The 23,944-nt window shown below is 42.4% G+C and overlaps 1 protein-coding gene across 15 annotated transcripts in view; it reads right to left on the reverse strand.

The window, feature by feature from the left end:
* The window catches only part of LOC114790363 (nck-associated protein 5-like), a 79,926-nt gene extending 63,375 nt beyond the window's left edge, over positions 1–16,551 (reverse strand). For 11 of the 15 annotated variants that reach the window (XM_028980369.1, XM_028980376.1, XM_028980375.1 and 8 more), the window contains exon 1: positions 16,254–16,551. In XM_028980369.1, the coding sequence (XP_028836202.1) occupies positions 16,254–16,273 (20 nt within the window). In that variant the 5' untranslated portion in view covers positions 16,274–16,551. Of the gene's footprint in view, positions 1–7,492; positions 7,668–16,253 lie in introns of all 15 variants that reach the window. The other 4 variants (XM_028980364.1, XM_028980370.1, XM_028980366.1 and 1 more) reach the window with 2 other exon arrangements.
* Positions 16,552–23,944: the final 7,393 nt, after the last annotated feature.

The following is a 23,944-nucleotide window of genomic DNA, read 5'->3' on the forward strand; positions in this document are numbered from 1 at the left end:
GGGCGGAGCCCATCTCTCGTCTCCCGTGCTCTCGTCGTCGTCCGTGTCGTCCCAGTCCACAGGGAGCCTTGCCAGCAGAGTGCAGAGTTCTTGGCTCGACATGCCGAAGATCGTGGGGGTCGCATCTTCTGCGCTCGCTGCCCACGTCACTTCCTCGCTGCTGCCGACGCCAACGTCCTCGCTCCGCCCACTCACCCGCCGACGTTGTCGCTTCCGGGTTTCGCGGAGTTTCCCGGGGGTGACGTCATCACGCGGCGCCGCATACCACGGCTTCTCGGGGAGAAAACGCTCCATCAGACCTCTGCGCTTTTGGGTGGGTCTCCGGCATTCTGTCACGACTACGGACTTACGGGGGAAGGAAGCGCAGAGGTCTGACATGCTGGGAAGGGGATTTATTATAACAAACAATAAAGAAATACAAATAAACAATGGCGCGGTGGCCGAAAACTATTTAACTTAAATTACGAACATAAACTAACCCGTAGGCGTGTGGCGATTGCCAGAACTCAAATTACAAATACTGTTATCAACTAAAGTTCACGAAAATGCCGGAGACCTGGAAGGGGCGGAAACATCCGGCATTTAAGCGCTGTCAGGATTGGCCACCGGTGTTGATCACAGCTGCAGTCAATCCTGACACTTACTCAGTATTGTTGTAATATTAACACACATGCGCCCTTAACCAGCCGTAACTGGTTTTATGCTGTACATTCACATTAACCTTTTACCCTTTTAACACACATAGCTGTTTTCTACGCACGTTGAAATAACCCGCCAATGCCCCGAAGCCATAAGAAATAAATAAAACAATCTGCAGGCGTTGGCCGCCATTTTCTCAGCTACATACTGTCAATTTAAGCTGTTTACACATTTTACATGTTTTTAATTTACAGAGCACACTTCACTAGGAACTCATATAAGCTTCTAAACATCTGGAGTCACACAAAAGGTGTGTCACTGACCTGGAAATATATTAAGTATTACAGAAAAATCAGTGACGCAGGAACACAGTTGCTCATTCTCCATCCCGGACGAGCCCCCAAGAATCTGTAGCGTGCACAAATTTGTTCATACTCCCTGCCTCCGGAATCGCCAGGGGGATAATCCACAGCGTGACAGATCCTCTCGACCCCACGGTATCTGTCCATTATCCCCCTGGCGATTCCGGAGGCAGGGATTTCGTGCAGCCGGACATCGATGGCCTACGAAAGCTACTGTGGGGTCGAGGAGACTGGTCGCGCAGTTCAGGTACCGAGACAAGGAGGCCGGCAGATTTTTCCAGCGGGGCGTGCCGGAGACTGACAGTCCCTTTCATGGACTGTTTTGTGGGGCACCTCCGAAGGCCTTTGAGGGGGGGGGTACTGTCATGATTACTCCAGGGGTTACATTTCTTTTCTTTGTTTTCAGGATGACATTAGGGCTTTGGGGTAATTAAGGAAGGTGTCTGGCCAGTTGAGCAGGGTTTCTTTGTGCTCACTGACATTTAGAGCATGTTCAGCTTGAAAATTTAAATTGTTCTGAGTGGGCCTACATTTGGATGGTGTGTGTGTGTGTATCAAGGAGTGGTGGTGGTGGGTGGTCTATGTTCCATCAGTGAAGATATGGAATAAATAGGGCTTATACAGATGGGGCTTATAAATAAGTTGCGCAGAGACACACAATCAGACTGAAAGTAGTGTTTTCGTTCCTTAACTACGGGGTAGGAATTCAGCCTCCTCCACATTGACGTTTGAAATGAACACCCTCAAAACACCATATATGTTTTTACTCTTTGTAGCTGCATTCAATTGCCATTTCACTTTTGTTTGCTTTATCGCTCATCGCTGTTTAATGTTCAGCAGGATTTTGCCACAAATTGACAGAAAAAAAAAAAGATGTTGCATGATGCCATCCAAACGTGCTGCTGATCAAATGCTGGTACTGAACGTTCATGTGGATGCTTTGATTTGCTCCAATGAGCAGATAAATGGTTCAGTCAGTGCTCACCCGATGCCTGGTTCAGACATCAGGCCTTAACTCTAACCCTTGTGCCGGTCACGATTGGGTGTACCTGGAGACGCACCTGACACCAATCTGCATCACAGCAGGGCGGTTATAAAGGACATTTTATGTGGACCGTGCAACATATGAGTAGTCTTGTTTTCAGTTCTGGCAATGTTGTTGTTGACCCTCAGTTTTGTTTCCTTATATTAATAAATCATTGTTTGCAAGATGTCCTGCCTCTGAGCTTCTGTCCCCCGTCAGCACGCAGACTTGACTGTGCCCTATTCCTCAGGACTATACTCAGGTACTCTTTGTGTACAAAAATGTACACACACAAAATCTGCCATAATATCCTCATACATCAATATTGACCATACCATACAATATTGACCCCTGATGGAAGGCTCAAGATGACCAATTGATTTATGAAAAAAAAGTATTTTATGGCAGATTTTATGCCACCATCTATTGCTCTAAATCGGACCTCGGTTCCTTAGAATCCTCCGGTACAGAACCTGGGTGTAATCATGCATGCTGATTTTAAAATGGAGAAGCAGATATATCCTGTAGTTAAGTCAGGTTTTAATCATCTGAGACTTTTAGCTAAAGTTAATACCTTTTTAGATTTTAATGATTTTGAGAAGGCCACACACACTTTTTTTTATTTTGCAGCTTTACTATTGCAAAGCTCTCTATTTTGGTCTACCACAGTCACTGATAACACGGCTTCAGCTGGTCCAGAATGCTCCAGCACGCATGCTGACTGGTACTAAAAAGAGACAACACCAGTTCTTGCGTCACTACACTGGTTGCCAGTTCATTTTCGAATTCAATTAAAAATTTTACTGATGGCCCTAAATGCACAGGCCCCACCCTTCATAACAGATCTTCTTCATTTTCGGCCAACTTCTAGATCCTTAAGAAAGAGCCACGTCCCCCGATCTCGCATTAAGAAGAAAGATGACAGAGCCCTTCGCAATTGCTGCGCCCCGCCTGTGAAACCAGCTACCCCAGACAACCAGCTTTTAAATCCAGGCTTAAAACTCATCTCTACTCTTTAGCTTTTTCCTCAATAATTTTTTTATATTCTCTTCAGCCCTTTCTAAAAGTTTTAATAATTCTATTATGCACTTTTGTTATTTTCTTGAACCCCTTCATTATTTTTATTTTATTCCTATTTGTTATTTCTACTGTCTGTGTTCTTCTTATTTATATCTGTATGTCCTGTACAGCACAGTGGAACTGCTGTTAGTGCTCTAGAAATAAAGTTGACTTGACTTGGAAAATAAATAATAAATAACCAGTGATTCAAATTATTAAATTGCCATTTAATGATTTTGAATGTCTGATCATTTTGTAAAGGGTTCAAGTTGATTAAGTGATTTATGAAAAAAATATTTTTTTAATGTATGAGGATTTCATGGCATATTTTAGGCATGTACATTTTGAAATTAATTTTAGCCATGTGAAACCTGTGTGTGCTGAAAATTAGCTGAAAATTAGCTCTCCTGCAAAAAATAAAATAAGGGAATAAAAAACAGGAACATCATGGACAATTAAGCCACCATAATAATGTTTTAATGAGGCGCTGATTAAATACCAGCAACTATGCAGCAGCTGCTTTTAACACCACAGCCTTCCTATTATGTTTTGATGGGTTATAGTACTATTAAATAATATTTGATAGAAAAAATTAACTTAGCCCCTGCCCATTATAATATTTAGGATCTGCTGTTACAGCTGTAAACTATTCTGTTGAAGTTGAAACTGAAAGTCAAACCACCAGACCCTAGGCCAGGGGTGAGCAATCTATGGCCCGCAGGCAACATCCAGCTCTTTGGTCTTTTAAATCCGGCTCGGCAAAGATTTGTAGAGAATTGCTAAAAAAAAAAATAATTATAATAATAAAAAATATGACTGTGCCTATTTGAACTTGTCCTGTAATGCCTGGCTTTCCACCAGGTGGCACATTAGGTGCAGATTGAGCTGAAGATCTTCACCAAACCTGACTGGTTTTTACACTTACTTGTGAGGTGAATGGTCTTGACTAGCCAGAAAGATGCAAAAAAGGTGTGGAGGTGCACAGTTGAACCGGAGTTGAAACTGACTGTCAATTAAGTTTTGGTTGAACCAGGATGTGGGACAACTTTGACCTCAATGTTAATAAATGTATAAACGATATATACTTGACAAGGTAGAGAAGTTGTATAATGTGGCAAGCTTTGCTTGGTGCTCATTCTGCCTGGAATAAGAGCTTTTTTGTTCAAGCTGTATAACACACACATTTTTTTACTTACTGACTATCGAGAACGTGGCTGCTCTTACTCTCTGGCACCATAGAGAAGTTGCCCAGCTGCCCACCTACACTAAAATGTGTTTAACCCCCATATAACACACATCTCAACATGCAACATTCAACTATTTATAGTGGGTATGGAGAAAAATTTAAGGGGATCTGAAAACCTGCTCATTTCTTTTCCTTCTTAGTCTAGCAAGCCTTTCTGCAAAGTGAAGGCTGATCAGAAACACAGTTCCCACTAAAAGTGAATGTAAATATTAACACTGTAATGCCTTTTTTGCGTTTTGTCTGATGTTGCCTGCATCTGGTGCTGGCCCGGCCCGTCTGACAAATTTAATGTGGGACCTGAGCTTTGAAGTTTGCCCACCACTGCCCTAGGCTCATGAGTTGAAGACTAAACAGCAATTGCATATTACACAAACAGCAAATGCATATTACACAAAATAATTCTAGATAAAATTCTCTGTTTATGACTTGCCATGAGTTTATTTGTCAAAATAAAAAAGAACATACCTGTGTGTGTGTGCGCACATTTATAAATAAACCTCAAAATCTGTGTCTGGCTCTGGTGCTGTGATATCACAAATCTGCAAGCTAAAAATAGTCTAGAATATCTTCATCTTAAACAGCATGATGTAGAACATTTACTGGATCTATTGAACATTTTTCTGCTTTGCACAGCTCAGTATTCATCAAATCCATCAAGAAACTTGAGACCAGCAGCACTATGATGGGGAGAAGTCCATCATTACATACTAATAATACTAACGTTTCATTACATACTAACAAATTCCTTCATCTTCTTGCTGAAACTGCTGCATCTATGCCATCTGTGGACTCCAAGTCAAGCCCAGGTGAACCCCATTTTACAGGACCATGATAATCTTGTGTATTTGTGTGTAGCAAGGGTGGTATTAGCCTAGTGGGTAACACACTCGCCTATGAACCTGAAGACCCAGGTTCAAATCCCACTTACTACGATTGTGTCCCTGAGCAAAACACTTAACCCTAAGTTGCTCGAGGGGGACTGTCCCTGTAACTACTGATTGTTAGTCACTCTGGATAAGGGCGTCCGATAAATGCTGTAAATGTAGCAGTAATTTATTGAGTGGTGAATAAATGATGCACAATATTTTGGGGCAAACTCAGATTTTTTGGTATACACTGTTCTATTATTTTCCTCTGTCCATATTCTGTGATTTTTCTGTCTTCTGCTTTAAGTGTATGTGTGGTCAGGCGGCAACAGTTGAGCATTAGTTGTCAAATTAAAGCCACACACAATAATCTTGTGAGTCACACACACACACAGACTGTATGCTAGCAGGCATTTGATATTTTGGCTTCAGTCTGGAGGGATGTTTCAGACAGAGGAACTGAGGTGAGTCCTGCAGTGGGAGCTAATTAACACTGCCCTGCACACACGCTTCCTGACCAACAACTTCCCTCCCACGGCATGCATATACCCTCCTCACACTGTTTCTATATTGTATTGTAGTCAATACTTACCTGTCCTAATTAGAACACATGCATTATATTTTACATTACATAACAAACCCACAACCAAATCCCCACACACACACTGAAATCGGCTCTGAAACTGCAGTGGTCAGAATACACACGCAACAATCATTAACTTATCTAAATCCCACTGCAGCGAATTCAGATGCATCTCACAAACTAGCTGACCACATAATGGCTGAATTGGGTAATCAATCCAGCCCTCAGGATGAGCATCACCATCATCTTCTGTTTGCACTTGCCTTGAGTAGAAACACAAATTCAAACTGAGGCCGAAAACATTTCATGCACCTACTAATGGGTATCTTTACTGTTTATACAGTGCACACTATGTTCATTATCTCAGCAAGAGTCAGAGGAATATGGGTACGCCTGTACATTTTGGAATGGGACATGCTGAGAACAAACTTACTGGACACATTCATACACTGTTAAAAAATAAAGGGAAGGCTTACATATTTTAGGCAACCTGCTTTTATGTTAAGGTGAGAGAACATTTTCAAAAATTATAATACATTTTTGTGCCCTCATAATACCACTTGTTCACAGTGGCATCTGTAGACATAATGTCATCCCTCCCTCACCCTCTACCAAACCAAACAATGTCCCATTGGCAGATGGGTAGTCAGTAGGAAAGGTGGACAGACACACAAACAGACAGACAGCTGCTGAACCATGAGTGTCCTAACCTCTTACACATAACTATATAATCATTTATTTCATAAGAGCTGAATGCACAGATAGATGTGCCTAGCAGAATACATATTCTTTCGACAAAATTTATATTCAAAATTATCTTTCTGAGAGCTCATCAGTAAAGGCATTTTAAGAAGTGCAGAAGTCACTTTGGTCGCCTGGCCACGTGTGACGGCACCATTTTGACAGCTTTGCATTTCCAATTAACATGACCGCTGATAAGCTGGCAGATTAGGACAGAAGAAGGTAGTGAATTGTGGACGTGAGCACTGGGAAATGGCTATCTCCTAATTATGGCAGCAGTAGAGAATGTCTACGAACTCCAGTTTTCTTGCTGACTTTTCAGTTCACACACACACTTGGTGTTACAGATCACTCCTCATACAGGGATTGGTGCTGTCCCCAAAATCAATAGCATGCGGTAAAACTCAATGTGAAGTTAGTGTTAAACCCCAAACCATTTAATCATGTAACTCCAGCACAATAGCTTGCGTAGTATAGACCCGGCTCACAACCCAACTTTGTGAATAGATTAACAGCGATATTTTTTTTATCGCCCGATAAGAGTCTCATGTTAACGCAGCATGTTAACGCCGGTAACGGCCCACCACTTCCATAAACTGGCAGATTAGGACAGAAGAAGGTAGTGAATTGTGGACGTGAGCACTGGGAAATGGCTATCTCCTAATTATGGCAGCAGTAGAGAATGTCTACGAACTCCAGTTTTCTTGCTGACTTTTCAGTTCACACGCACACTTGGTGTTACAGATAACTCATCATACAGGGATTCGTGCTGTCCCCAAAATCAATAGCATGCGGTAAAACTCAATGTGAAGTTAGTGTTAAACCCCAAACCATTTTTGAGACCAGGTGATGTGCCAAAATATACAATTATTAAAGAAAAAAACGAGAGCATTAGGTTGTTAGGTGTACTGAGTTGTCTGTCCTGATTCACTGCTGTGAGGATGAGGATGAGAGACAAGCAGCCACACTCACGTGTTCACGTGCTGCTGTAATGATGACTTAGTCTCCAACTGGTCAGCGACCTCCAGCAGGCCAATCGTGGGTGCAACTCCTCCTCGGGTGAATCAATAAGCTTCTGACGCTGTTAACACTGACACCTCCTGGAATAATTACAGTACACAGTCGACACTTAACTGTCAGGATGCATCTGTGAAACCAGAGTAAGAAATACCATGAGTCTGTGTGAGTGATGTGTAGTTGCTGTTTGGAGTTTAGGTTAAGTCTTTTTTTTTTTTTCTTTTTTTTTTTTACTGTTAATGGATTAAATGGGCATATAGCTGGATTTTTGCGTGTCTCAGTAGACACTGAAATCCTCAGCATTATCTTATACTCAGATATGAAGGTGATTTTTTGTCATTGTGATACACAGCCAGCACAACACACAGTGAACACATTGCAACCCGTGTGTATATATGTATATATATTAGAGGTTGGCATAGATTAATTTTCTTAATCTAGATTAATCTCACTGTAATCTTGGAATTCATCTAGATTAATCTAGAGTAATCTAAATTAATCTAGATTAATCTATATTTTAGATTAATCTATATTATATCAACAGGAGATGAGGCCCTGGTCTAATGCGCCACCTGGCTTGAGAAACCCATTCTCAAAGACTTACTTTTAGTCATTATTTGGGTAGAATTCAAATGAGACAATTTAATCTAGATTAATGTAGATTAATATAAAATTTAGATTAATCTAGATTAATTTAGATTACTCTAGATTACTAATCTACATTATGTCGAAGGCATTCAGAATTGTGTGCTACCCAAATACCAAGTGGCGCATTAGACCAGGGGCTCATCTCCTGTTTCCAAAATGCATCACAAACTGTTCGAGAAAGATGGTCTACTATGATAATTGGTGATGAAAATAAATTATGTTCAATAAGATGTACTTGTGTTTACCAACTGTTTATTCAGTTAAATAGCTGCATCCATGTTACCACATCACGTTTGATGTTGTAATTTCACAGTTCAAAGACTCGTTCTCGCCCCCTACAGTGCAATTCGGCTAGGTATACATCCGCGCTAAAATATCAAGGTGAAAGTCATCATAGTGTAGCGGTGTGTAACTTTTTGATTTCGTTTCTTGAACCACAAATGATGAGCTGACACCCAAGAGATTTTCTGTGCAAAGTGTATTCTGTACAAAAAGCAAGGTCGCGTCAGAACATCGCGTCACACATCGCATCTTTCTGCACTTCTCTCTCTAACAACTAACGTCATGTGTCCAAGAGAACTGAACATTAACATAAAGCATTCACAATTTACAATGCACCTCTCTCTACAATATACAGTGTTAAAAGAACATAAAAAAATATTCACAAAATAACACACATGCAAAATATTCCTAATATGTACATAAATTAAAATGAAAGAAATATATTTTGCACACAAACCCCACGCACCTCTCACAACTCACGCCATGTGTCCAAGAGACCTGAACCGCGTCTCAAAAACAAAATAAAAGTCTTTAGAAAATAAGAAAATAAAAGACACAAGAAAGAAGAAATATACTTATAAATCCAGTGTAACCATTTAACTCCGGCACAATAGCTTGCATAGTATAGACCCAGCTCACAACCCAACTTTGTGAATAGATTAACAGCGATATTTTTTTTATCGTCCGATAAGAGTCTCACGTTAACGCAGCACGTTTGCAACTGCCTGCTCAGTCACTGCCTCCTCTCGCCTTGCACCCCAGACCATGAATCCATGGAATAAGTTAATATAGATAATTAACTTAATTATCATTTTAAAAGCATTATTAAAGGAAAAGATGGTATGTCACCTCCATCAGCATAACGCATAACGTCAAATCTCAGTTGGTTTCGTTTCAAATCTTTTCAAAAAAAATTTTCATATAAAATCAAAAATCATTATAAAAGTACTTTTTTAACCTGTTATCATAAAAATAGAAAAATATTTTACATTGCATGTATTTAAGCAATTTAGATTATTCACTGTTTTGTAAGCATTTGTATGCATATTTAATAAATGTGATTACTAACATAGAAATTAACGTACAAACTTACAAAAGACACACTGAATTGCAGTCAGGCTGTGATTTAAAAAAAAAAAAAGGACAGGACAGGAATGACAAAATGTCTCCTGTCTCTGGCACTGATTCACTCATGCATCTTTCCAATTATCTTCCTCTACTTCTTCCCCTGAAATGGTCAGCACGCTTTCAAAAAGGGCATGAGCACTCCTTACAATCCTTTCATTATTACGTTTTTCTCTTTCTACTCTCAGATGGCTGGCCTGTTTAAGGGCTTTGAATGAAAGTTTTGAAATTTCATGGCCACATAGGTTAATGACTTAACTGGGGTGTGTGTGTGTGTGTGTGTGTGTGTGTGTGTGTGTGCGCTCATGTTCACATGCTGGCATGGAATCCACGAACAGAGCAGAATCAGTATAATACTGCCATCTGGTGATAGGAACCTGATTTTGCAACTCTGAATATAAGAATTGTATTCTACTCACAAATGTCTCAGATATTATTTACAGAAAACGTACACTTCACACACATGGGCTTTCAATAATTTTAACAGTTTTTCAGTGATTTGTTCTTCATGCCAGAATCATTTTATTGTGAAAGTTAAGTTATTGTGAAACACAGCACACGATGACACAATGGAATGTATCCTCTATTTACATTTACAGCATTTATCAGACGCCCTTGTCCAGAGCGACTTACAATCAGAATTTACAGGGACAGTCCTCCCCTGGAGCAACTCAGGGTTAATCTTCTTGCTCAGGGACACAATGGTAGTAAGTGGGATTTGAACCTGGGTCTTCTGGTTCTTAGGCGAGTGCGTTACCCACTAGGCTACTACCACCCTATTAACCCATCACCCTTAGCTGTTCACTGATGCCGTGTACTTTTTTTTTTTCACTTTTTTTTCCAAGTTGATGGTGTTCACTGTTGGTTGCAGCATCCCTAAACATTTGTCAGTCTGTGCACTCAAAACAGTCTTGAAGAGCAGAAATGGCTCCTGCCGGCCAGGATCTCACCTGCTTCAGAACCGGTTTTGAGTGTCTCACGAGTGGTCTGTATGCTGGAATTAGCATAAAATTGATGTGGTCTGATTGGCCAAGATGGGAGTGGGGCTCCGCCCGGTATGCACTGGCGACATTAGTGTATGAAAGTGTGTTATCCCCTCTCATTGCAAAGTCCACATGTTGATGGAATTTAGGGAGAACTGACTTTAGATTTGGATGGATGCAATAATGAATAGAGTGCTTCCCTTGCATTAGCGCTTGTTGATTGTACACTCCAATAATAAAAACGGAGGTGAATTCCCATGGTAAATAAAAAATTCACAAATTCCACCAGAGATGAACAGCAGCTAGACACTGGCATCATTTCTGACACCATTCCATGTTGATGTAAACACATAGGCCGCCGCCGCAGGCTTACCACACAATGCTGCATTCTGCTCAGCCGTCCAGCTGAATGGCAGCATCCAGAATTCTGTCATTGAGCCACATCTCAGTGAAAACAAAGATGCAGCAGTCTCTATATTACCGCTAAACTTTGCTCATCCAAGGGTGATGGGTTAAAAGCAGAGTTCACATTTTGTTGTGTGAACCATGTGCTGTGCTGTGTATGACAATGACAATCACTTCACTTTCACTAATGGCATGTACTTCAGGACATCATCTGCAAAGCAATGAAAAGCAATGTTTTGTTTTGTAAAGTATGTTTGTATGTAAAGTAAAAATAAAATGGGGCCTAAGATAGAGCCTTAGGGAACTCCAGATGTGAGGGAAGATGTGATGGCCCAACTGTATTAAAAATATTCTTGAGGAGATGTGTTGAAGATAAGGAGATGTGGGTGGTAGTAGCCTAGTGGTTAGCACACTCGCCTATGAACCAGAAGACCCAGGATCAAATCCTGTTTACTACCATTGTGTCCCTGAGCAAGACACTTAACCCTAAGTTGCTCCAGGGGGACTGTCCCTGTAACTACTGATTGTAAGTCGCTCTGGATAAGGGTGTCTGATAAATGCCGTAAAAAAAAGTATGTCAAAGGAACAGTAGGTAGGTTGTAACTTATTAACTATATCTAATAACTGAGAGACAGATACCGGCTCAAACTGATCCAAGATAGATGAGCATGGACATATAGTACAGGACTCAAGGTTTACAGAAGCAGAGCTGAGGAAGATTGGTCAAAGAAAGATTATTTTCTCAGGAAAGAATTTGAGAAAATCAGCACAGAGTGAGGGTGATGACGGCACAGGGGCAGTATTATCCGGGTTCACATAGGAAATAAAGTGATTAAATGGCTTTTCCAATGGCTCAGTTTTGGCTCAGGCTTCAGTCTGAGTCTGAGCAGTGCAACAGAGTCCATAACATTTGTGCAGAGGGAACTGAGGTGATTTAAAGGCATCTCGGTACTAGAGGAAGAGTTTTCATTCTCAAAACAAAATGTGTTTAAAATATTGATCATATCACAAAAATTGTTTGTTGGGAAATTGCATAAGCCTTACATTTGTGTCTTGAGAGGTTTTTTATTTGAAGACCCAGGTTCAAACCCCACTCCACCTGTGAGGTAGGATGGTGCTACTCCATGTTTGACTTTGTCTAATGTTACAGTATTTCTACCACAATTTGTTAGACTTTGATCTTTTTGTCTTTTCTTGCATTGATTGTTCCTTTTTTGCGCCATGAGCCATCACTCTGTCTTTTCTACTATTTTAACATAAGCTGGAAAAAGTGAACACTGGCAAAGCAATCTGTCACACCAAATATTTTAGCATTGATATAATGTAAATAAACTAGGTAAGAGAAGGCTTGATTTGTTTATTCACATTATGACAATGCTAAAATGTGTGACAGATTCATAATTTTTTTTTGGTTTAACCAGGGTTCACTTTTTCAGTGTAGCTCATTCAGATACCACATGACCTTCCACTGGCTGTGTAATGAGCTAATTGAGCATTATGAACTACATTTAGATTGCAAAATCAATGTTTCCAGTTATTTTGGTGATGTCACGTTTCCCTCTAGCTCAGGTGAAAAATGGAGGACGCAGGTTGAAGAAATAACAATGTGTATTTTATTTGAACTCAAAAAACAAAATGTCCTTGCGTGAAGTGCCACGCCTCTCCTCTAGAAGCCGGGTTGTGGGATCTTCCGTGAGGCCCTCGGCGAGAGCCAAAGATCGCCCTTGTCTTGCCCAGGCTTCGAACCGGCGTGGCTGAGCTGTATTGAGCCTAGAGGGGAGAGTTGAGTTCCAGTCCTTCTGTGGGGTTCACTGTCAATTGCCGTTAAGGACAGCATGCAGTGCAGCAACGAACTCTGTTTGTGTGAGGGAGACCAAACGCAGGACTAAAGGGACCGGCTGGTTATAAAGAGGAGTGGACAGACCCATTACCGCTAAACTAACCAATCACCGATCAGAAGTCATTACCCTGCTAAGCACCCGTGATTTACCTGTGATGAAGAACAGGTGGGAATAATCAGGGTGCTAGTGAGCCCCAGAAGAACACACACTAATACATGGGAGAGGTAGACCGCTGGGGGCGTGGCAGAGGTGGCACGAATGTTACAGGTGAGAGTAACTTAAAAGTAATGCAATAGTAGTGCAATGCCTCACATTTTAAATAAAGTAATATTGCAAAGTAATGAATTGCAAATAATAAATAACACATTGCAGTTTTGAAGTAATTTGCCAAACACCTCTTGTTTGTGAGCTGAAAGTCTCAGCTTGTAGAAAAATTGAGGGTTTTCATTAAAATCATGGACCTGTAATTTCCCATCCTAAAGCACCCTGTACAGGGCTCTATAATGAGCATTATATTACTAGACCAAGCACTGCTGTGCTGTGCACTCTATTTTGCCTACTAGTAGCTTCAACAAGTGAAATCTGTGAAGTATGATTTAAAACCAAGTCATGGATCTGTACACCAACTACAGACCTTGCTTCATATTCAACATTGCTGTTTCAGTAATTGCTGCATCATATTCCCTGTGTGTGTTGCAATCTGTTTGTGACATACACAGGAAATAGAACACATAAACATACTTCAAAAGACGAACACATAAACATGTAATTCACTCTACAAATGCCAACAATTGAAGTCAGATGGTCACACCCTCAGTCTCACACCTGGCCTGTATACCCTCACCTGTCTCCTAATCCCATCATGATTATCACCTGCAATTGTCTGCCACAATTGGTCCTTGCAATACCCTGGTTGCTTAGTTTGTTTGTTGGTTTACAAAATGTGTGTTATTGAAAATGCTTTTGCTTGGACCCCAGCCTTCTATGAACCCAGCGAGTGTTTCCCTTAAGTGATATATGCTTCAGAGGACCAGCACTCCACAAATGGTGTCAGTTGCCAAAGACACAGCATCTGCCTAAACTGGTACCCAGGACCTTCTGGCTTCAGGCTTCTCTGCCCGTGACTCTGTCTGTCTGCTTCTCTGTCTGTGACTGTCTGTTGTCTGTGTATGTCTCTGCCTGTGACATTGTCTGTCAGCATCTCTGCCTTCATAGGCACGGTCATAGAGATGCCTTGTTTGTATCTGGGCTGATTCTTGTTGCTACCCTGTTTATCTGAATCTGAGAATTATAATTGTGTTGATTGCCCGTGGGTCTTCTGTTCCCCTTGTGACACACACACAGTGTAATGGATTACCATGTAAGAACTCAGTAAACTGAATTCTCTCACAGACTCTCCAACAAGCTAATAATGTTCACATGCTTTTAGTAGCAGATGACACACACCACTCTCCGAAATGAAACAAAAGGGAGTCAGAGCCCCCTCACATGTCAGCACTGTAGAATTTCAGCACTCCCAACCACCTGTATCCCCAGGCAAAAACTGCAGACGTGATCAAGAGAAGCAGCTACCTGAAAACTGAGGCAACCATATGGCAAAAGATACACTAATTGATAATCAACATATTTAATTTACTATAAAACATCACTGGGTTTAAATATCAAAAATGACCAAAAAGGGATCATAGCAATTGAGCTAACCTGATTCAGTGTGTAATTAGGGCCAAATGAAAGCAGTGCGGCAAGCGGCTGAGAGAAAACGGCACACTGGGCATGTAAGCATTTTTGTACTTAAATCTGTTTTTCTGACAGTGGCCTGGTTATAAATAGCTAATGACTGGGAAGAAATTTGGGAACTGCACTGCACTGCTGACCATTACTCAGCAAATTGAGTACTTAATTAAAAGGATGATCCATTTCATTGCAATGAAAGGTTGAGTGTGTTTAGGCTTGTATCATCATTTTGAAGAGCCTGGCTCAGATAAGTGTGCTCCCATTCTTCTGTAACTCTGCCAGAGCCCTCTATTGTAGAACGGAAAGTACTGCTGTAAATCTCTTACTCTGTAGCTCAGCTGTAGTTCTGCAACACTGTTCCTCTTTTTTAGCCTTGTAAACCTTGCAGTTTCTCTACATTTCTTCTGCTGTAACATTGTTGTTGCTCAACTGTGGCTCTGTAACTTTGTCAGTGTGGCCGGGATGTTATGTAAGATAATTGTATGTATGTCGTGAACTCCAACAAAACTTATTGTAATTGTAAGCTACGGGGTTCATGTGTTTTTTTCTGTGTATTTGTGGGTGGGAACGAAAGTTTTGGTTCCACATTGTTTGTGTGGTCAGGGTTACATTAATGGCGCACTCTATAGCTCACGTTCACGTGCAGTTACCTCAGTGTGCTGCGGGAGCAGAGAGGGGTGAGACGCGCGTGCAGTGTTCTCCATATCATGTGTTGTATATAGGTGTATTAAAGTTATGTCATGTTGTTGGTATTATGCTGTGTATTATAAGCGCGTGCGGCATTGTGCCGCACGCGCGGTTCTAAAAAAGAAAAAAAGAAATTTTATTTGCCGCCACGTGTTAGCAGAAGCATGTGTCTCATAGGATGAGAGGAGGGCTGTGACGCGCGTGAACGTTAGCCACTGACTGTACCCTGCTGTGTTCCCACAGAAATAAAATCTCTGTTTTGACACCAACTGATGTGCATGGGTGATTGGATGCTGGTGTGCATCCATTACATCAGCTTTCCCACTTCTGTTACTCAGGTCCAAAGTGACATCTGTTATGCTCCTAGAATTGTTAATTCTATGCTAAAGATTTAAAACTACTAATTCTCTCATGATTGTACTACTCTGTTTGATTCTCATTATATTCTGCTCCAATGCTGTCTGGGATTGTGGCAGTACTACTCAACTGCAGTTCTGTCATGCAGACTCCACTTGAGAATTTTTGTTGGGAATTTTAAAGTCACCTTTCACCCACTTATTAATCCTCATGTATGTTTCAGCACTTGCATGATGGAGGGCATGTGGTAGGTTTTGATATGCCTGGATGACACGATTAAGTAACCAAAAGTCAGCCAGCCAGCCCCAAACCAGTCTGAGATTACCTGCTTACAGAAACATTCTCTAAATGCAGGACTGAAATTCTTCAAAGGAAATTGTCTTTATTTCCTGCTGACCTAACAGGAAAACTAGCAAACTCTCTTCACATTCACTGAAACTCCATATATTCAAAAACATAACTAAAGCAACAATGCTCAGTCCTATCTCTCTTTCTCACACACACAAAGGCGCTGTACTGCGGTCCTCGGTTGTGCAAAGTGTGAACTCACTGCAGAAGAACACACTCTGACAGATCACCCTGAGTAGAGTTCCGGTCCATGTTCACAGGGATCAACTGAAAACACATTCCCTGTGATGACGAATCAGTACGTACCTGGAGTTACCGGGGGGCATTTTACATCCAGAGCTGCAGCCACATTTTCTCTTTCCCCCGCTTCCCAATGGAGCTCAGAATTCTGTTCCGTCCCTTTCTACTTCTGACACTCCTCGGCTGTTGTTCCCTCCTTCTGACCCTCTGTCTCCTCCCCCTCTCTGGGTCAGCAGGAACATTTAGCATGTGCTCAGACTGTGTGTGGATGTGTTCTACTATTGATTCTGTATTGCTGGTTTCTTCTTTTTTAAATGTGGAGCTGTCTTTTGCCCATCTGCCAAAACCCCAGTCAAATGTTTCATCTGAGCAGCCGTGGAGACAATGGGATCTCAGTGCTCTATTGTGCTCCCCCCTCTAAATGGAGCCCAGTGCTCACTGAAAAGGGGCTACCAAGGGGCAGAGGCAAAAAGTTCCTTAACCAAAAAAGGGAGGAGGAAGTCTCCCTCTCATTCATCCAATCACACTCATCCCATCAGAAAATGAAGTCTGAAAGTTGAATAATGGCAACTGGACTTTCTTTCTTTAAAGAAAGAAGATTTGCCCAGTTGCCATGACTCAACATTCAGACAAATTCACCTTGGTGACTGAGAATCTTCACAGACATGTTTTGTCTTGAGAGAACGCAGACATAGAGTCTGCAGGATAGAGAACAGACAAGCATATACTACACACTGTGTGTGTGTGTGTGTGTGTGTGTGTCTTTGCAAACCTAGTGGTGTGTTCTGCCCAGTCAGTGACAATTTCCACGGTTTGGTCATGCTTGAGCTGAGGCACACACAAACACAGGCACATACCACCATGAAATTCCTCACAGCTGTGGGGGATGGGATGGGTGTATGAATGTGCCTGCACTCTAGGGACGGATTTGCCCCTTTCCATCCAAAAATAACTCAAGACACAAGGTCTACAAACTGTCAATTTCATACAAGATAGTTCAGAATGTAATAAATACAGTGGTGTGAAAAACTATTTGCCCCCTTCTTGATTTCTTATTCTTTTGCATGTTTGTCACACAAAATGTTTCTGATCATCAAACACTTTTAAGTATTAGTCAAAGATAACACAAGTAAACACAAAATGCAGTTTTTAAATGATGGTTTTTATTATTTAGGGAGAAAAAAAAAATCCAAACCTACATGGCCCTGTGTGAAAAAGTAATTGCCCCCTGAACCTAATAATTGGTTGGGCCACCCATAGCAGCAATAACTGCAATCAAGCGTTTGCGATAACTTGCAACAAGTCTTTTACAGCGCTCTAGAGAAATTTTGGCCCACTCATCTTTGCAGAATTGTTGTAATTCAGCTTTATTTTAGGGTTTTCTAGCATGAACCGCCTTTTTAAGGTCATGTCCCAACATCTCAATAGGATTCAGGTCAGGACTTTGACTAGGCCACTCCAAAGTCTTCATTTTGTTTTTCTTCAGCCATTCAGAGGTGGTGTGTTTTGGGTCATTGTCCTGCTGCAGCACCCAAGATCGCTTCAGCTTGAGTTGACGAACAGATGGCCAGACATTCTCCTTCAAGATTTTTTGGTAGACAATAGAATTCATGGTTCCATCTATCACAGCAAGCCTTCCAGGTCCTGAAGCAGCAAAACAACCCCAGACCATCACACTACCACCACCATATTTTACTGTTGGAATGATGTTCTTTTTCTGAAATGCTGTGTTACTTTTACGCCAGATGTAATGGGACATGCACCTTCCAAAAAGTTCAACTTTTGTGTCGTCGGTCCACAAGGTATTTTTCCCAAAAGTCTTGGCAATCATTGAGATGATTTTTAGCAAAATTGAGAAAAGCCATAATGTTCTTTTTGCTTAAAAGTAGTTTGCGCCTCGGAAATCTGCCATGCAGACCCTTTTTGCCCAGTCTTTTTCTTATGGTGGAGTCGTGAACACTAACCTTAATTAAGGCAAGTGAGGCCTGCAGTTCTTTAGATGTTGTCCTGGGGTCCTTTGTGGCCTCTCAGATGAGTTGTCTCTGCGCTCTTGGGGTAATTTTGGTTGGCCGTTTGGTTCACAACTGTTCCATGTTTTTGCCATTTTTGGATAATGGATCTCACTGTGGTTCGCTGGAGCTTTAGAAATGGCTTTATAACCTTTACCAGACTGATAGATCTCAATTACTTTTGTTCTCGAATGTTCCTGAATCTCTTTGGAGCTTTTGAGGTGCTTTTGGTCTACTTCTCTGTGTCAGGTAGCTCCTATTTAAGTGATTTCTTGATTGAAACAGGTGTGGCAGTAATCAGGCCTGGGGGTGACTACAGAAATTGAACTCAGGTGTGATAAACCACAGTTAAGTTATTTTTTCACAAGGGGGGCAATTACTTTTTCACACAGGGCCATGTACATTTTGAGTTTTTTTTTCTCCCTTAATAATGTAAACCTTCATTTAAAAACTGCATTTTGTGTTCAATTATGTTATCTTTGACTAATAGTTAGTAATAGTTAACAGTTTTTGATGAGCAGAAACATTTAAATGTGACAAACTATTTGCCCCCTTCCTGATTTCTTATTTTTTGGCATATTTTCACACCACTGTAATTGTAGCCCCACTGACACACTCTCCTTTCAGAGTGAGTAGCATTGTCCCCCTTCACCGATATGCATCTTAAACTGAAATATGACTGAAATCTGTCTCTCTCTCTCTCTCTCTAATCTATCTCTCTTTGTCACGACTACGGACTTACGGGAGATGGAAGCGCAGAGGTGTGACATGCTGGGAAGGGGTTTTATTATAAATAAACAATGGCACGGTGTCCGAAAAGGGAAATAACAGGGGGACAACGTAAACAAAACCCGCAGGCTTGTGCCGATTGCCAGAACTCAAAATCCAAACACATCCACGGTTGCAAAGTAAAGTTCACAAAAATGTCGGATATTCTGAAGGGGCGGAAATCTCCGGGTTTTAAGCATTGTCAGGATTGGATACAGGTGATGAGCCCAGCTGCAGTAAATCCTGACAGAGCCCCCCCTCCAAGGGCTACGTCCTTGGAGCCCAAGCAGTACTATCAGTGGAGGCAGCAAGGTGGACAGCGGCAACCACAGGGCTCCTGCCCTGCTGTATCCTCCCCTTGGAGGACCCGATCCCTCGGGCTGGCTCCCCGGCGAGGTCAGGCATGGCGGCCCCGGACCCTTGGCCTGGCTCCCTGGCGTGGTCCCGCTTGGCGGCCCCGGACCCTCGGCCTGGCTCCCCGGCGTGGTCCCGCTTGGCGGCCCGGACCCTCTGCCAGGCTCCCTGCCGTGGTCCTTCTTGGCGGCCCCGCACAGGCCCATCCAGGTACGTGCAAGCCCTGTCTCTGCACGTCCCCCCTGACACGTGTTGTGTCACCTCATGCACGGACCTTGTGACGATCTGGGACGGGCACACTGTCTTCGGCACTCTCGTCGCCGTCCGCGTCTCCCTCGTCTTCCTCATACCCCCGGAAGTCACATGGGAAATCACGGATGTCGCGACAATCAAGCATCCTGGCACAGACCGCCCAAAGAAAATCCATGTCATCACCGCTTTCGTCATCAGTGTCCTCCTACCGGTGACTGCGAGGGTCGTCCACCCTGCAGAAATCCTGGACCCATGGCGCGAACATCTCCCATGGGCAGTAATCTGACCATTCGGGCTGGAGCCTGCCCACCTCCTCGCTGGAGGAACACCGCTGTGGTCGTCGCTTACCCCCCTGGAAGTGATGTGGGTCCCCACGGACCTCGCGACGATCGTGGACGGGCGCGACAGGCGCATTCGTCATCACCCGTGTCATCCCAGTCCACGGGGAGCCTTGCCAGCAGAGCACAGAGTTCCTGGCTCAACATGGCGAAGATCGTGGGGGTCACATCCTCTGCGCTCGCTGCCCACATCACTTCTTCGCTGCTGCCGACGCCACATCTCCGCTCCGCCCACTCACCCGCCGACATTGTCGCTTCCGGGTTTCGCGGATTCTCCCAGGGGTGACGTCATCACGCGGCGCCACGCGCCATGGCTCATCAGGGAGAAACCGCTCCACTAGAACACCGCGAAGGATGCAGCCCGGCGCGACGAGCGTGGGCGCCGGGGGAGAGACACGGCGCCCGCACTCGTCGCGCCGGGCTGCATCCTTCGCGGTGTTTCTTCTCCTCTGCGCTTTTGGGTAGATCTCCAGCATTCTGTCACGACTACGGACTTACGGGGGAAGGTAAGCACAGAGGTGTGACATGCTGGGAAGGGGTTTTATTATAAATAAACAATAAATAAATACAAATAAACAATGGCGCGGTGGCCGAAAAGGGAAATAACAGGGGGACAACGTAAACAAACCTGCAGGCATGTGGCGATTGCCAGAACTCAAAATCCAAACACATCCATGGTTGCAAAGTCAAGTTCACGAAAATGCCCGAGATTCCGAAGGGGCAGAAATCTCCGGGTTTTAAGCATTGTCAGGATTGGGTACAGGTGATGAGCCCAGCTGCAGTCAATCCTGACACTCTTGCTCCCTTTTTCTTCAACATACACAAACACACCTTTAAAATTTTATATTATACAAAGTCCCCTCTGACTGCACAGCAGCTGAAATCCTGTCTTTATGACATTATAACCACACACATGCACACACTGACACAAAAAAATACATATAGGCATATAAAACTTTAACGACAATCCATTCGACAACTTTAATGACTTGTCCTCTTGTCTTACATTTGCATGCCTCTTCTGTACCTTCATATACTCCAGCTGGTGTACACAGAGACACTTATATATTTTGCATGCACTGTGAACTATGTGTTCACAAGGCTGCTTATTAGTATTTATGAAAAATCTAAATTCCATAGCATTTTCTGAACAAATGCAAGACAAAACATTCAATACTAATGTATTGATCTGTTGGGTAACCAGAGTCAAGCATTGAAACACTGACCAATTAATGGGTCAAGTTAAAAGGTTCCATCTTCCTTGTAATCATCATCCCCTCATCAGGAAACACACGCTGCTCATTCACAGACAGCACACAAAAGTACTCAGCTTGACACACACTAGTGCTGGCAGATCAGTCACATGTAAGCTACATAATGGTCAACATTGCTTCTTCCAACTCATACGAGATTTGTTGCTTGAAATAATAAAATGTCTCATCTTAAATATTTGATGTGTTTTTTTTTTACTTCTATTTAAAATGAAATATGGGTGTCAGGATTGACTGCAGCTGGGCTCATCACCGGTGGCCAATCCTGACAGCACATAAAAACAGGACATTTCCCTTTGGAAGGGATGACATTTTAGTGGACCTTAGTGCACGTATGTGAATGTGTGTATTTTTGAGTTCTGGCAATCGCTACACGCCTGCGGGCTAGTTTGTGTTGATTCCCCGTTATTTTGTGTTGATTCCAGCAGGGTGGACGACCCTCAGAGTCACCGGTGGGGGGACACGGATGACGTAAGCGACAATGACGTGGATTTTTGTTGGCCGCTCGGAGCCGGGATGGCTCCACCCATCATGCCCGTCCAGGATCGTCGCGAGGTCCGTGGAGACCCACGTCAACAGCGAGGAGGAAGACAGCGATGCGGGGGTAAGCTGGTGGAACAGGGCGACAGGAGGTTGCCAGCCAGCAACTGCACTGCCGGAACTGCATCGCAGGGAAGACGCCTTCCCAGCTCCAGTCGACGACCCGCCTTCCCTCTGCCCGGACGTTCTCCAGCTGAACGGCAGCGCATCACCAGCGCTCCCGCATGCTGGAGAAGACATCTATCACCCCCCACATCACACGCCCACCACCATCTCCACCAACGAGCCCAGCCCCGTGTGGGACAGCCCAATGGTCCCAGGACCCTTCAGTGGGGCAGCAGACACTGTTTATTTGTATTTATTTATTGTTTATTTGTTAATAAAATCCCCTTCCAGCATGTCCTGCTTCTGCGCTTCTCTCCCCCGTCAGCACGCAGTTGTGACAATGGGTTTGGTTTGATACAGACATTTGATAAATGAGAAAATACGGCTAAAGTCTCTGTATGTTTCACTGACTGATTAGTTATTAAATAGAGACTACTTTTAATCTCTTAATAATGGTGATGGAAGTGGTGGATGGGTGGTCATAGTAAAAGACAAGGTTGTGACCCCTCCCCATGTGATGCCTGTCCACACCCCGAGCACCTCAGTCACACTCATGATCACGTTCACCGGAGTGCTCATCAGAGGACATGCCCCTTACATTCACAGCACCTGCACACACACTGGTCACCTGTCCATATAATCAGGGACAGCAGAGGTCCTTTCTTGCTAAATCTATCTGTACTTTCAATGTTAGATATTTCAAATACACAACAGATAAATAGTAAATATTATATATTTTTTGCAATACTATAGGCAATGCCAATGTAAAATTACTAATACAGAGACTACTACATATCCAATTAATTTACGGTAATCATTGAAAAATTGTAAAATGATGACGCATGGTAAATCCTACAATGAAAAATCATTTGATATTAAAATAAGTATTGCAAAGGCCAAAATCTTTTACACATGTTAAACTAATGTACTTGTCATATGAACACATGGGAGCGAATTCTGACATCTTTGCTAGTTACATTTTTGGGGTTGATTGTGAAATTACACATTTTGCGTTCGTCTTGGACGAATTGATGTTGGTTATGACGGTTATGACAATTATGGTGCTCAATGCGTGACATTAACATCTTCCTAGGTGTGTTTACAACAGCTCATGCACGCCTAGAATTATACTCTGTGATGGAAAAATTAAGGGACCATTTGCTTTACAGCAGCTCAGACAGTCTAATCTTTGTCTCAAAAGACGGTGACTGGGAGCCATCATTCGGTCCATATTTGGGTGATCTTACGGACAAGGTAGGCCCCGGAGATTACACTACAGAATTTTGTTCAGACAGACCAAAAACATACGGTTGCATCACGGCTGGTTGTAAAACATGCATGCATGCAAGGTAATCACACTCAATGCTGAGAATTCAAAAGTTGTAAATCTACGCTCTCTGGTTGATTTGGTTAACAACTATGTAACTGATAGAGGCGGGGCACAACATATTTTAACACGTACAGACAACACCACTAGGAATAAAAGACACCTCACATTACAGAACAAATCATACGTCAAAAGGTTCAAAGTTGTGTACACTAAACGAGTACTGCTTCCAGACTCCATCATGCAGTACTGCTACGACGCTATCCTATGGTTTTTGATACACAATGTTACAGGTAAATATGTAATATGTAATATATGTAAATAAGCCTTTTCTTTTCATCAATATGCTTGTAACATTTGTATATATGCTTTGTTTCTATTATCTGCATGTGTGTGGTTTTTCAATATGTATAACATTTGATATACTTACAAAGGATTTGTTTCTATTATGCCATTGTGTGTAATTTTTCAATAATTTGTTGATAAGTATGTATGTTTGTATGTATTATCTCAGGTTTTGATCTCAGACTGCAAATACTATTCTCGTGTATAGTGAGTGGGAAAACTTTACAAAAAACATTATGTAATTCACCGTCATTTCTCTCTCTGTGTATGGTTCAAATAAATAGAAATTATAATTTGTTAACGTTTTGTGTGGCATATAATCTGAAAACCAAAAATGCCTTATTCATAAAACAACGCGGCAATTAGTTTTATTTTAGCAGGGAAGAGAAATTGTTAACTTTTTATGTTTGAAAAGAATAGTAGTTTCCACTCCATAGAAATTGAATCC

This window comes from Denticeps clupeoides, chromosome 5 (assembly GCF_900700375.1).
Source record: "Denticeps clupeoides chromosome 5, fDenClu1.1, whole genome shotgun sequence".
NCBI lineage: Eukaryota > Metazoa > Chordata > Actinopteri > Clupeiformes > Denticipitidae > Denticeps > Denticeps clupeoides.